Source organism: Podarcis cretensis (assembly GCF_951804945.1).
Source record: "Podarcis cretensis genome assembly, chromosome: 8".
Lineage (NCBI taxonomy): Eukaryota > Metazoa > Chordata > Lepidosauria > Squamata > Lacertidae > Podarcis > Podarcis cretensis.
Genome location: NC_137177.1, coordinates 6,239,145 through 6,252,138, shown reverse-complemented (window position 1 = coordinate 6,252,138; position 12,994 = coordinate 6,239,145). Strand labels below are relative to the sequence as shown.

The following is a 12,994-nucleotide window of genomic DNA, read 5'->3' as shown; positions in this document are numbered from 1 at the left end:
GCTGAGCCTGAAGGGAAATGGGGTCCTGGTTTTCCATCTGCTCCTTTAGAAACAAGAGATCTGAGGCAGGAAAGTCGGGCTGCCTCTGAAATCTGCTCCCTGAAAAAAAAAGAGTTTCACTGCAAGCTGGGGCCCAGCAAAGCAAGCCTCTCCCACAGGAGAGAAATCTCCCAGGACATTTCCAAGCACAATTCAAAGTGTTGGTGCTGACCTTTAAAGCCCTAAACGGCCTCGACCCTGTATACCTGAAGGAGCGTCTCCACCCCCATCGCTCAGCCCGGACACTGAGATCTAGCGCCGAGGGTTTTCTGGCAGTTCCCTCACTGTAACAAGTGAGGTTGCAGGGAACCAGACAGAGGGCCTTCTCGGTAGTGGCGCCCTCCCTGTGGAACACCCTCCCATCAGATGTCAAGGAAATAAACACCTGGCTTTTAGAAGACACCTGAAGGCAGCCCTGTAACGGGAAGTTTTTAATGTCTGGTGCTTTATTACGTTTTTAATATTTTGTTGGAAGCTGCCCAGAGTGGCTGGGGTAATCCAGTCAGATGGGCAGCATATACTGTAAATAATAAATTGTTGTTGTTATGAATATAGATGCCATAAGCCAGCCTTTGCTAACCTGAAGAGCCTTTCAGATGTTTTGGACGACAGCTTCCATCAGCCTCAACCAGCTCAACCATCATAGGTCAAAACAACCTATAAGGACATAGATTTTGTGTGTGTGTGTGTGTGTGTGTGTGTGTGTTTAGCTCATACTAAGTGATTGGGAGTGGGTTCTGGGGGTGACAGTGGCGAAGAAGAAGACGAAAGTTCAGCTGCCCTCAAACCACATCCCTCTCCAAGCTGAATCCAGCCTCGCCTGCCGTTTATGGAACCCTACATGAAAATGGGTAAAGGAAGTGTTGTTGTTGAGCAGCTGGGAGTGGCCCCCCACTCCAAATACGCAGGGGGTGGGCTGCCTCTGGCTTGGTGGAATCAAAACTGCCTAGGCCTGCCTCTTCCCACCTCAAAATCCGTAGCAGTTCTGCAAACACGGGGCTGATTTCAAGGAAGTTGCAGGTACCACTCATCTACGAAAATGGGGGGCAGTCTGAGAATCAGCAGGCAGATACCAGTCCCTTTTCTTACAGGGTCTTCATTCACTTCTCTCTTCCATATTAAAGCAGTTCCTTTTCTTTCCTTAAGTCCCCATGTGTTGTTGTTTTAACACCCGAAAGAAGTCCCACCAAACCAGCTACCTTCTGCAGAACAGCACCCAACCACCGAGCGGGCGAGATGTCGCCATCCATTTCCCCTACTTTACCACGCCACACGCTGCGGAAAAAAAGGGTTCCCAAAAAGAGAGAGGGCACAAACGAAACGGGATTCCGCCAGCCAGCCTGGGGACACAACGCACACACCCCCTTTCCCCCCTAAAGTGTCCTAAGAAGAGCAGGGAAAAGGAGAGGGAACCGGGGAGGAGCAGGCCCCTGTTAAGCAAACCTCCGGATTTATCGGCAAGCTGCCTGCCGCCTCGGCGGCCAAAACCCTTGTGCCCTGCGCCGAACCCCTCCGGGGGCTTCCTCACCGCACCGCCTTGTGCCTGCCGCCGCAGCAGCCGCAGTGCTCGCCGCACGTGTGGCAGGCGTGGAGGGGCAGGTAGCAGCACATGCAGGGGACGACGAGGGAGAGGGTGACGAGGGCCATCCAGCGGATGCAGAAGTGCGGGTGCCCGGTGTCGCAGGAGCAGGGGTCCGAGTACTCTCCTTCGGAGTCCGACATGCAGTGGTACAGCATGCTCTCCGCACACCACATGCAGGTGAACTGGTAGACGCAGCGGCCGATGGGGTCAGGGGCGTCCTGGCACTGCCCGCGCCCATTCTCCTCGTGGTTAAAGACGTCCCGGCAGTAGACGCAGCGGGAGGGCACCGTGTCCTCCTCCACGCCCGGCGCGCCGGGGGGCGCCTGCTGCTGCTGCTGCTCCTTCAGGGGCTTGTGCCGCGGCGGCGAGGGGGCGCCGTGGATGTGGCAAGACGGAGAGGCCTTGGGGTCCTTGAGCCGCCCTTCGGCCCCGGGGGGCAAGCAGTACTCTTTCTCCCGCGGAGACTTGCCGCCGCCGCCGCCTCCCTTCTCGAAGTGGACGCACATGTCGATTTTGTCCGGGTCCATCTGCCGCTTCTGAACCACCGCCCGGCGGTAGTCCTCGTAGCCTTTGGTTACCCAGAGCTCTTTGCAAGGGGTGATGCTCTCCAGCTCCTCTTCGTCAGGGAGCATCAGCTGCTGCAAGGTCTGGGGCTGCACCTGCAGAAGGGGGCAGAAAGGACACAGGTGTGGTCATCACACAGCTGAAGCAGGGCGGAGAAAGCCAGCAAAGCGGTACCGCCAATAGCACTTAAAATGCAAAATCCCAAAAAGCATGTGGCTCTCAAACTGTTTTCCCCTGGGCCACATTTTCAGGATCAAAATTTGTGAGTGCCCCACCAAATGTTTTTTACAGTGGTACCTCGGGTTACATACACTTCAGGTTACAGTGGTGCCTCGCAAGACGAAAAGAATCCGTTCCGCGATTCTCTTCGTCTAGCGGTTTTTTCGTCTTGCGAAGCAAGCCCATTGACGGCTTAGCGGATTAGCGCTATTAGCGGTCTAGCGGCTTTTAGCGATCAGCTGTTAAGCGGCTTATCAGCGGAACAGCTGACAAGCGGCTTAGCGGCTTAGGAAAGGGGGGGGAAGCGGAAAAAAACCGCGGGAACTCGCAAGATTTTTTCGTCTTGCGAAGCAACCCCATAGAGAAATTCGTTTAGCGAAGTGCCTCCAAAACGGAAAACCCTTTCGTCTAGCGGGTTTTCCATCTTGCGAGGCGTTCGTCTTGCAGGGCACCACTGTACATACGCTTCAGGTTACAGAGTCCGCTAACCCAGAAATAGTGCTTCAGGTTAAGAACTTTGCTTCAGGAGGAGAACAGAAATTGTGCTCCGGCAATGCGGTGGCAGTGGGAGGCCCCATTAGTTAAAGTGGTACTTCAGGTTAAGAACAGACCTCCAGAGCGAATTAAGTTCTTAACCCGAGGTACCACTGTAATTACATAAATAAATAGTTTGAAGAGTACTCCCCACAGCAGCAAGGGCTTCTCAAAATAACCACATCCGATAACCCAGAAGCCCCAGAGACAACCCCGGCCCCAGACACATACCGGTCCGCTCGACGTTGCTCCCTGCGCCGTGCTGAAGGAGAACTCTTCAGAGACCGGGGACCGCAAGTAGCAGCTGGAGGAGGACTCACTGGTGACGATGGTGATGGGTTTGGGCAGCATTTCCTTGCGGCTGTTCGACGAGGACTCGCTGTCCGTGTGGACCTAGAAAGAGACAAAGAGAGTTGGCAGAGTCCCACACTACCCCTTGGTCCAGGCCATGGGGAGGCAAACTAAGGCCCAGGGGTACCTTCTCAATCCGGCCCAATCACCTTCTCAATCCGGCCCGTGAACGGTCCGGGAATCAGCATGTTTTTACATGAGTAGAATGTATTACCCCTTCATGGGTCACTGCCTTGCCGTGGTGAAGGGGCTTGAATAACTCAGAGAAGCTATGAACTATGCCAAGCAGGCACCCAAGATGAACAGGTCATAGTGGAGAGTTGCTGATCGCCGAAGAATTGATGCTTTTGAATTCTGTTGCTGGAGGAGACTCTTGAGAGTCCCATGGACTGCAAGAAGATCAAACCGATCCATTCTGAAGGAAATCAGCCCTGAGTGCTCACTGGAAGGACAGATCCTGAAGCTGAGGCTCCAAGACTTTGGCCACCTCATGAGAAGAGAAGGCTCCCTAGAAAAGACCCTGATGTTGGGAAAGATGGAGGGCACAAGGAGAAGGGGACGACAGAGGACGAGATGGTTGGATAGTTTCTTAAAGCTACCAGCATGAGTTTGATCAAACTGCGGGAGGCAGTGGAAGACAAAAGTGCCTGGACTGCTCTGGTCCAGCGGGTCACGAAGAGTCGGACACAACTAAACAACTAAACAACAACAACAACAACAACAACAACAAGAATGTGTTAAGATATTCCGTTCCACCTTAAGAGGAACAGGCTGTTGTGTGTCATGTGCCTGTTTACATTCTGGCACAGCTTGCTGGGAACTTCCGTTTGTGTATAGCTTTTGCTTATGCTTTTTGCTTGGACACGAAGGGGAGAAGACATGTTTTGCCCTTTGTCCTGATGCTGAATAAAATGCCTGTAAATACGCTTTACACAGCCTCTATCTGCCCTTCTGTTGCGAAGAGTTTGATTCTCTGTTGGCTTGCATGCTCAGCTTCTGAAGGTTTCTGAAGCTCGAGTCGCAGTTACATGCTGAACCAAGGACTGGAGATCGCCCGGCTGCCGACCGGTGGGCTGGAGCCAGCTGGGGGCCTGCCAATTGCCCCCATATTCTTGGATGCATCTCAACAAAATGTGCCCTTTTATTTAAAATGCATCTCTGGGTTATTTGTGGGGCAACCCCTTAAGGGTTTTCAACGCAAAACCCGTTTCCCAACTCCTGTATGCTGCAAATGTCTGGTGTAATGGGGACCTGCCAAAGCTAGATGGCTTTCAGGCAAAATTTCTACGATCTCTGCTGCAGGTACCCAACTGTGTCCCCAACTCCATACTTCTGTTTGAAGCTGGTGAATGCCCAATTTCAACTAAAGCGTGGTGGGCTGCCCTAAAACATTGGCTCAGGATTTCAGTGTTTGATCAAGGGAAGGTTTTGTACCAACACCTGACCAATGAGGAATTTGTCAGCAAATGGCAGAAAACCATGGCTAAAAAAGCCACCTCTATTGGTCTCTCACCAATATTACCTGGGTTATGAAGGCGCCCAAAAGATGTTAAAGCAAAGATTATGGGATAATGCACACAGTGACTTGCGATCTCGATCACACGCAGTCTGTAGTCCGCTGGCAGTAGGAGTACAATATGGGCATGTTTTTAAGTTAACATCTTACATTAAAAACCTGACAGTACCAAACTATCGAAGGCTTTTCACCAAAGCCAGACTAAACGTCTTTTCTTCTGCAGTGTTGGATGGCAGGTTGAGAGGAGTTCCCTACCAGGACAGACTTTACTCGTGTGCTCAAGACATCGATTCCATAAAACATATTTTGTTGCACTGTGCAAAATATGAGCAAGCCAGGGCTGAACTGACATTACCCTTCCTGGTACCTTTCCCGGGAAAATCATAGGCTCACTATATCAGGTTCCTATTGGAAGACCAGACAAACGCTAGAACATTAGCAGTGGCAAAGTTTTTATCGGTGGTTGCAAGAACCAATGATGCCTATATTCTGAACAAAATGCTTGTTTAACCTGGAGGTAGGCTGTATGAATTGTGTATTGCTTTGTAACGATTTGCTGGGTCTCTGGACTATAATAAAGATTGATTGATTGATTGATTGTGGGGCATTTTTTCTTTTCTTTCAAAATATAGTCTGGCCCCCCACAAGGTCTGAGGGACAGTGGACCGGCCCCCTGCTGAAAAAGTTTGCTGACCCCTGGCCCAGACATTGGCTTCTCCTCCCGGCTGCCTGGCCCACAGTGCCCCTACTGGCATGGAGGTGCCTTGCAGCCATACTGCGGCTCAGGTTAGACGCCCGTTTCTGAAGCCCAAAAGCTCAGTCCCCGTCAAGAGGCACGCAGGGTGTGCAAAACTTCAGTCATTTATTTTAATCCGTTGCATTACACTGTGTGGTGGCCTGGGATTTGGACTCGGAGGCTGAACCTGAGGGATCCCCGCCTGCACAGGATTCCCCGCCTCCAGAACCAGCTGAGCCGGGGCTGGGGCCTGAGCCTGAAGGGTCCTCACCTGTGCTGGATCCTCAGGTGCAGGCATCAGCTGAGTCTGCTCTGGCTCCTGAGGCGATGGAGGACCCATTGCCTGCAGGTGCTCCACTCTCAGCCCCATCAGGGGAAGGTGAGGTTGCCTCTGGGTCCGGTAACCCTCCAGCCTCTCCTGAGCTGCAGAGGCTCAGGGCAGAGAGGCGAAGGGAACTGAGTACCCGCAGGAGGAGTGCTCGCCTCCAGGCCAGGAGACGCGAATCACCTGAGGATAGGGGCCGCCCTATGCCTCAGGGCAGATAAAAGCCAGCCAGCCCCAGTCCCAGGTTGTGGGAGCAACATTGTTGGTTGCTAGTTCCTGTCTGAACCCTGTCCTGCTCTTCTGCCAGAGTTCCTGACCTCACCCGACTCCCTGCCTTGGACCCTGCTTCAGCTTTGACGGACAGTCTCCATACTGCACCCTCGACCTCGGACTGGACTCAGAACTCGCCCCATGGTTAACCCTTGGGACCAGCACACACTGCAACTTTGGGACACTCAAGGTGGGGGGTATGTGGGTTCTCTTCCTCCCCATTTTATCGTCTTGACAACCCTGTGAGGTAAGGCTGGGTGGAGAGAGAGTGAGTGAGCGGTCCAAGCGCACCCAATGTGTTTCATGGCTTTCTGTCCATCTGGCCTAGTGGGCATTAGAGTCAGCCCCCTTCCCCACCCCCCCAAAAAAACCGGCTTTCCAAATTTTCAGCAGGCAACGGACATGCCCTGCAAACCCTTTGTTGGTAATCGTGAGGGAAAGAATCTTGATTCAGTTTGATTCCCTCCCCCTCTTCCTTTTTCCTTTCTTCTTCTGTGATGGAACTCCTATTTGGGGACTTCCCTGGCTTTTTTCTGGCCCATGTAGGACCAGTCTGGATAGTTAGCCTTGGTGAAGACTTGACGTTTTTATCCCCAAAAAAGTTTTTGATTGAGTTTCCACTGAAATGAGGCTGCATTTTAATGCTTTAATGTTGTATTTTAAACTTGTTTTTTAAGCTGTATTTCAATCAATTGCTTTTATATTTGGTGTTAGCCGCCCTGAGCTAACACCAAATATAAATATATTATTATTAACCAAACCAAAACATGCATTCTGGGATTTCCTGGGATGTTCATGAGATCAAAAGAAGAGCTGTGCAGGATCAGGTCCATCTTGTGCAGCAAGCACTCGCTTGTGCAGATTTTGGGTTTCACCCAACTAAATTAGATACAGAGTAGACCCAGTGAAACTAATGGAGCTAAGCTAGCCCTGCCCGTTAATTTCAAAGGGCCTGACGAACATTGGGAAGCAACCCTTTGGTGTTTTTGGTGGAAGAGCTGCTGGGATAAGTTCGGTTGGTAGAGCACGAGGCTCTTAATCTCAGGGTTGTGGGTTCGAGCCCCACGTTGGGCAAAATATCCCTGCATTGCCCAGGGTTGGGCTAGATGACCCTCAGGGTCCCTTGCAACTTGACAATTCTGTGATTGTATAATTCCTGCCAAGGGAGTAAGGCGCTCTGCACACACTCAGAGGCGCCGCACGTGAAATGTCAGGAAACTGCTTACGGCAAGAGCTTCGTCTGTCCCGTCAGCGTCGTCCTGAGAGGAGGAGGCAGAGGAAGGCGAGAGGGAACCTGAGAGAATGAAAACAGAGGGGTAAAAGTTACGCCACCAAAAACACACACACACACACCCATTTTAAACAGCAAAGCTTCAGCTAGGCTGGAAATAGTACCATGCACTCTAGAGCAGGATGGATAAAAATAAATGATTTTTTAAAAATCATTTTTTTTAAAAAAACAACATTTTTTTTATAAAAAAAATCAATTAAAAAAAATTAAATTGGATTTTTAAAATAAAATACTTTTGGAGGAAAAAATCTCTTTCTAAAGATGGTTTACTATTTAAGTTACATTACAGCCCAAAGCCTATTCATCAGGAAATAATCGTTTGTTTTAAGTTTTTCAGGTGTGCTTACGTTTGTTGCTAACCACCTCAGTTAACAAACATGGATACATATGCTACAATGTTATTGTTTTAGTTAAATAAATTGTTATTAAGGAAATGATTATTTTTCTCTTTCCAAAAAAGTACAGCAGAAAAGTTTTCCAAATATAAACAGTTAACTTATTAAACCTCGCCATAATTTCATAATTATTTGTCTATGTATTTCTAATCGTATAGCCAAATCAGTAATTTTTGAGATAACTGTAAAAACTACTCTGAAACTTTGTTATTCTGAAAATGAAACCTTCATCTGGTTGTAAATATTAAAATTATACCAGCAAAAATGAATCTTTCTGTAAAAAAAAAAAAAAAGGATTTAAATCAAGTCTTACCGACTAGTGATTTAAATTAAAAATCAATTTGGACCTCAGTGTCCAGGCTGAATGATGGGGGGTGGAGATGCTCCTTCAGGTATACCTTTAAGGCCGTTTAGGGCCTTAAAGGTCAGCACCAACACTTTGAATTGTGCTCGGAAATGTACTGGGAGCCAATGTAGCTCTTTCAAGACCGGTGTTATGTGGTCTCGGCGGCCGCTCCCAGTCACCAGTCTAGCTGCCGCATTCTGGATTAGTTGTAGTTTCCGGGTCACCTTCAAAGGTAGCCCCACGTAGAGCGCATTGCAGTAGTCCAAGCGGGAGATAACCAGAGCATGCACCATTCTGGCGAGACAGTCTGCGGGCAGGTAGGGTCTCATCCTGCGTACCAGATGGAGATGATAAACAGCTGCCCTGGACACAGAATTGGCCTGCGCCTCCATGGACAGCTGTGAGTCCAGAATGACTCCCAGGCTGCGCACCTGGTCCTTCAGGGACACTGTTACCCCATTCAGGACCAGGGAGTCCTCCACACCAGCCCGCCCCCTGTCCCCCCAAAACAGTACTTCTGTCTTGTCAGGATTCAACCTCAATCTGTTAGCTGCCATCCATCCTCCAATCACCTCCAGGCACTCACACAGGACCTTCACTGGTTCTGATTTGAAAGAGAGTTAGAGCTTGGCTCATATTCGTGTTGGAAATGTAAGGAAAAAGAAGGGACTTTTTATCATATGTGGTGGGAGTGTAGCAAAATTAAAATGTTTTGGGAAATGATATATAATGAGTTAAAGAAAATGTTTCATTTAACATTTCTTATTGGGGATTGTGGGAAAAGACCTGCCAAAGAAATTAATTAGTTTATGTAAGCGACAACAGCGGCAAGAGTTTTAATAGTAAAAGGATGGATGATGCATTTTTGTTAAAATTATTGTGTTGAAATTTTTTAATTATTTTTTAAAAAAGAAATAGGTAGAGCTGGGTATCATCCGCATATTGATGAACACCCAGCCCAAAGCCCCTGATGATCTCTCCCAGTGGCTGCACGTAGATGTTGAAAAGCACGGGGTGAGTGCACAGTGTGAGAAACCTGGCAAGCAGCACTGATGCTCCTGACTCTGCAAGTCACCTTGTCCACCCACCATACTGCCCCCTCACCTTCAGCAATCTCCTCCAGGGCAGCTTGCACCCCTCTCTCGAAGGCCACGGCATCGGCAGGGCTCTGGAAAGTGAGGCCAAACTTGTTGTCTCCGACTTTCCAGTGGTGGAAAATGGGGTTCACCTTGTTGTAGACGAGGTCCCTCTTCAGAGCACACTCCAAGATGGTCTGCCATAGGGAAAGAAGGAGGTTAAGGGGAAACAGCCGCCACCTGAGGTCAAAGGCTGGGAGAGAGGGGAGAAAGGGCTGGATTCACCCCAAATCTGCATCTGCCCTGCCCCTTGAAGTGGGAGGCTGTGACCCTGTAAGCAAAAGATCCTCGCCAAACAAAGATAGCAGGACCTCGCAACCCGCAATTTGCCACCGAAGGCCCTATTCTGTGTGCCACTTCCGCTGGAGGTTCTGAGGGCGGCGACATGACAGCAGGCCTTTTTAGTGGTGGCACCTCGCTTGTGGAATGCTCTCCCTGGGAAGGCTCACCTGGTGCCAGATCTTGAGGGGACAAAAAAGCATTTGGTTTTTGCCAGCCCTTTGGCTTTGCCCCTTTCAGTGGGTGGGATGGTTTCACAGAGCTACTGTTCCTAGAGGGGTGTATTGGGTGTTAGAGGAATACTACCTCTAAGGGGAGGACACGTCGTGCTCATTCTGGGGTACTTTGGTCCCCACCCTGCACTCAGGTCTCACCTGTGGCTCCTAGAAGCTGTCAACATGCGACAGCGGTCACACCCTGGGAACATCTTCAGCAGGGAGGCTAAACCAGGTGAGGGTAGCCAATGGGTCTCAAAGCCTCAGTGAGTTAGGGACTTCCCTGCATGCACAGACAGACTCTGGCAGATTAATAATAATAATAATAATAATAATAATAATAATAATAATTTATTTATACCCCGTCCATCTGGCTGGGTTTCCCCAGCCACTTTGGGCGACTCCCAACAGAATATTAAAAACATGACAAAACATCAAACATTCAAAACTTCCCTAAACTGGGCTGCCTTCAGATGTCTTCTAAAAGTCCAATAGTTGTTTATTTCCTTGACATCTGATGGGAGGGCAATCCAAAGGTAGACGAGACCAACAGTGGGCTCAACAGTCAAAAAGGAGGTTTCTGTATATGCTGTAGAGCAGGGGTCAGCAACCTGAGGTCCATGGGCTACATTCTGCACCCGCTGAAGTTTCTGGGTCAGCTTCAAGGGCAGCCCCGCATAGAGCGAGTTACAATAATCAAGCTTGGAGGTGACTGTTGCATGGATCACTGTGGCCAGATCAGGGCGAGAAAGGTAAGGGACCAACTGCTTAATACGGCGGAGGTGGAAAAATGCCACCTTTGCTGTGTGAAATATACTCTGAGTCGAGAGTGGATTTCATGCTCTTTATTCAGCTCATAGTGGTGAGGAGGAATGGAAGCTCCCCCAAAATATCTGCTTTATATACATTATTTACACAATGGGCTGCACGTGATTGGCTAATTCTGGGATTCTCCTGTAGGCCAATCAGGTTGTGGATTCACTTCCACCTGGAGCTGGATTGGGTGGCTCCTGCGGACCAATCAGACTGCTGCATTGTTCTAGGACCAATCAGACTGCTGCATTCTGAATCCTATTGTTTTAGGACCAATCAGACTGCTGCATTCTGGATCCTATTGTTCTAGGATCAATCAGACTGCTGCATTCTGGATCCTATTGTTCTAGGACCAATCAGACTGCTGCATTCTGGATCCTATTGTTCTAGGACCAATCAGACTGCTGCATTCTGAATCCTATTGTTCTAGGACCAATCAGACTGCTGCATTCTGAATCCTATTGTTCTAGGACCAATCAGACTGCTGCATTCTGGATCCTATTGTTCTAGGACCAATCAGACTGCTGCATTCTGGATCCTATTGTTCTTGGACCAATCAGACTGCTGCATTCTGGATCCTATTGTTCTAGGACCAATCAGACTGCTGCATTCTCAATCCTATTGTTCTAGGACCAATCAGACTGCTGCATTCTGGATCCTATTGTTCTAGGACCAATCAGACTGCTGCGTTTTGGATCCGATTGTTCTAGGACCAATCAGACTGCTGCATTCCGAATCCTATTGTTCTAGGACTAATCAGACTGCTGCTTTTTGGATCCTATTGAACTCAGTACATAACACTGTGTCTGCAACCTATGCCTCCATGGAAAGGGAGGCATCGAAGGTTAAACCGAAGCCCTTTTGCTGAATTTATTTCAATGGTGGGCTCTTCTGTTTGTAACCTCCTCTTTCCCTTCCCGCCAGCTGCACGTCGCGAACCCCCTCTTCTCCCCGAATAAAACCCCTGTCGATCTCACCGTTTGGTCCCGCAGGCGCTCCCCGCTGATCAGGTACTGGCGACGCCGCCCTTCCTCTGGGCGCCGGACTTTGCAGATGGTGACGTGGCTCAGGCCGCCGCCGCCCATGGGCACCCAACCCCCGCTTGAGTCGTCTCGGGTCATCACCACAGCCCGCACCCGAACCATGTAACTGGGGAAGAAAGGAGGGCAAAGAGATAGAAGAATTCAGAAGGAACCACTCTGGAGACGAGGTTAAACAAGAACGGGGCCGTTTTGAAAACTACCATATTTTTCACTCTATAAGACGCACTTTCCCCCTCCTAAAAATTAAGGGGAAATGTGTGTGCGTCTTACGGAGCGAATGCAGGCGGGAGGCTCTGCTCAGCGCTCCCTTTAAAGAGCCGCGTGCAGTGGCGTAGCATGGGTTGTCAGCACCCGGGGCAAGGCAAGTAATTTGCGCCCCCTAACCCGTGGATTTTAGCAGGGGCAGAGAGCTGCAAGTGTGAGCGCGCCCCCCCCCAGATGTTGCGCCCGGTGCGGCCGGGCCCCCCCTGCACCCCCCACGCTACGCCACTGGCCGCGTGGAGCGTGTGTGCGGCTCTTGGGGGCTTTTCCCCGAGGAGGGAGAAGGGCTGCCCTTCTAACTCCTCGGGAAAAGTCCCCAAGAACCGCACACACACTCTGTGCGCTCTTTAAAGGGAGCGCGGCTCTTGGGGGAGCCTTAGCCGTGTGCAGTCTTTCCCAGGCAGGGGATGAAGGCTCCCTCAGGATCTCACTGGCTGTTCTAGCTTCTGGCTTAGCCATGGGATGAAGTCTCCGCAGAGGAGTGGGGAGCCTTCATCCCGCTGCCCTGCGGAGGCTTCGCGCAGCTATCCCTGGCTTTTGTGGGCGGTGGGGGAAGGGACAGAGCCACCTCCCAGAAAAGCCCCCAAGAGCCGCGCTCTTGCGGGAGGAAAAAGCCAGTAGGCTTGCTTTCGCTGAAGACAGGAGGGCAAGAGGGATCAGTGCGCACCGATCCCGCTTGCTCTCCTGGCTTCAGGGGTAGCGCTCCCTCTTCGCTCAGGAGGCTTCTTATTTCTTGTTTTCCTCCCCTAAAAACTAGGTGCATCCAATCTTCTGGTGAGTCTAATAGAGCGAAAAATACAGTATCTGACAAAACATGGTTCCCTCCTGTAGGGTGGAAATAGGAAACCTATATTTTCATAAATTCTCTGTGTTTTTATTTTTAATCTTTTTTTTTCCCTTTGGTCCCTGTGGTTTGTAAATACATGAGTGTCATTTTGGACAGCATCTTTCCAAAGTTCTTACTTCGTCAAATGGTTAAGTAAAACTTTTTTTAAAATCCAAATGTAGGAGTTGACAAGGCCAGCAACATGCTGTTAACACTATCCCATGAACAGGACTTCTAGGTTTCCTTTCGTGTA

The 12,994-nt window shown here is 49.9% G+C and overlaps 1 protein-coding gene across 4 annotated transcripts in view; it reads right to left on the bottom strand.

Annotated features, from left to right (window-relative positions):
- Nucleotides 1–1,288: 1,288 nt before the first annotated feature.
- The window catches only part of SPRED3 (sprouty related EVH1 domain containing 3), a 38,163-nt gene continuing 26,457 nt past the window's right edge, over nt 1,289–12,994 (bottom strand). For all 4 annotated transcript variants that reach the window (XM_079985616.1, XM_079985617.1, XM_079985619.1 and 1 more), the window contains exons 2-6: nt 11,589–11,760; nt 9,273–9,441; nt 7,363–7,430; nt 3,170–3,331; nt 1,289–2,280 (exon numbers count right to left, since the gene is read on the bottom strand). In XM_079985616.1, the coding sequence (XP_079841742.1) occupies nt 1,564–2,280; nt 3,170–3,331; nt 7,363–7,430; nt 9,273–9,441; nt 11,589–11,756 (1,284 nt within the window). In that variant the 5' untranslated portion in view covers nt 11,757–11,760 and the 3' untranslated portion in view covers nt 1,289–1,563. The remainder of the gene's footprint in view (nt 2,281–3,169; nt 3,332–7,362; nt 7,431–9,272; nt 9,442–11,588; nt 11,761–12,994) is intronic.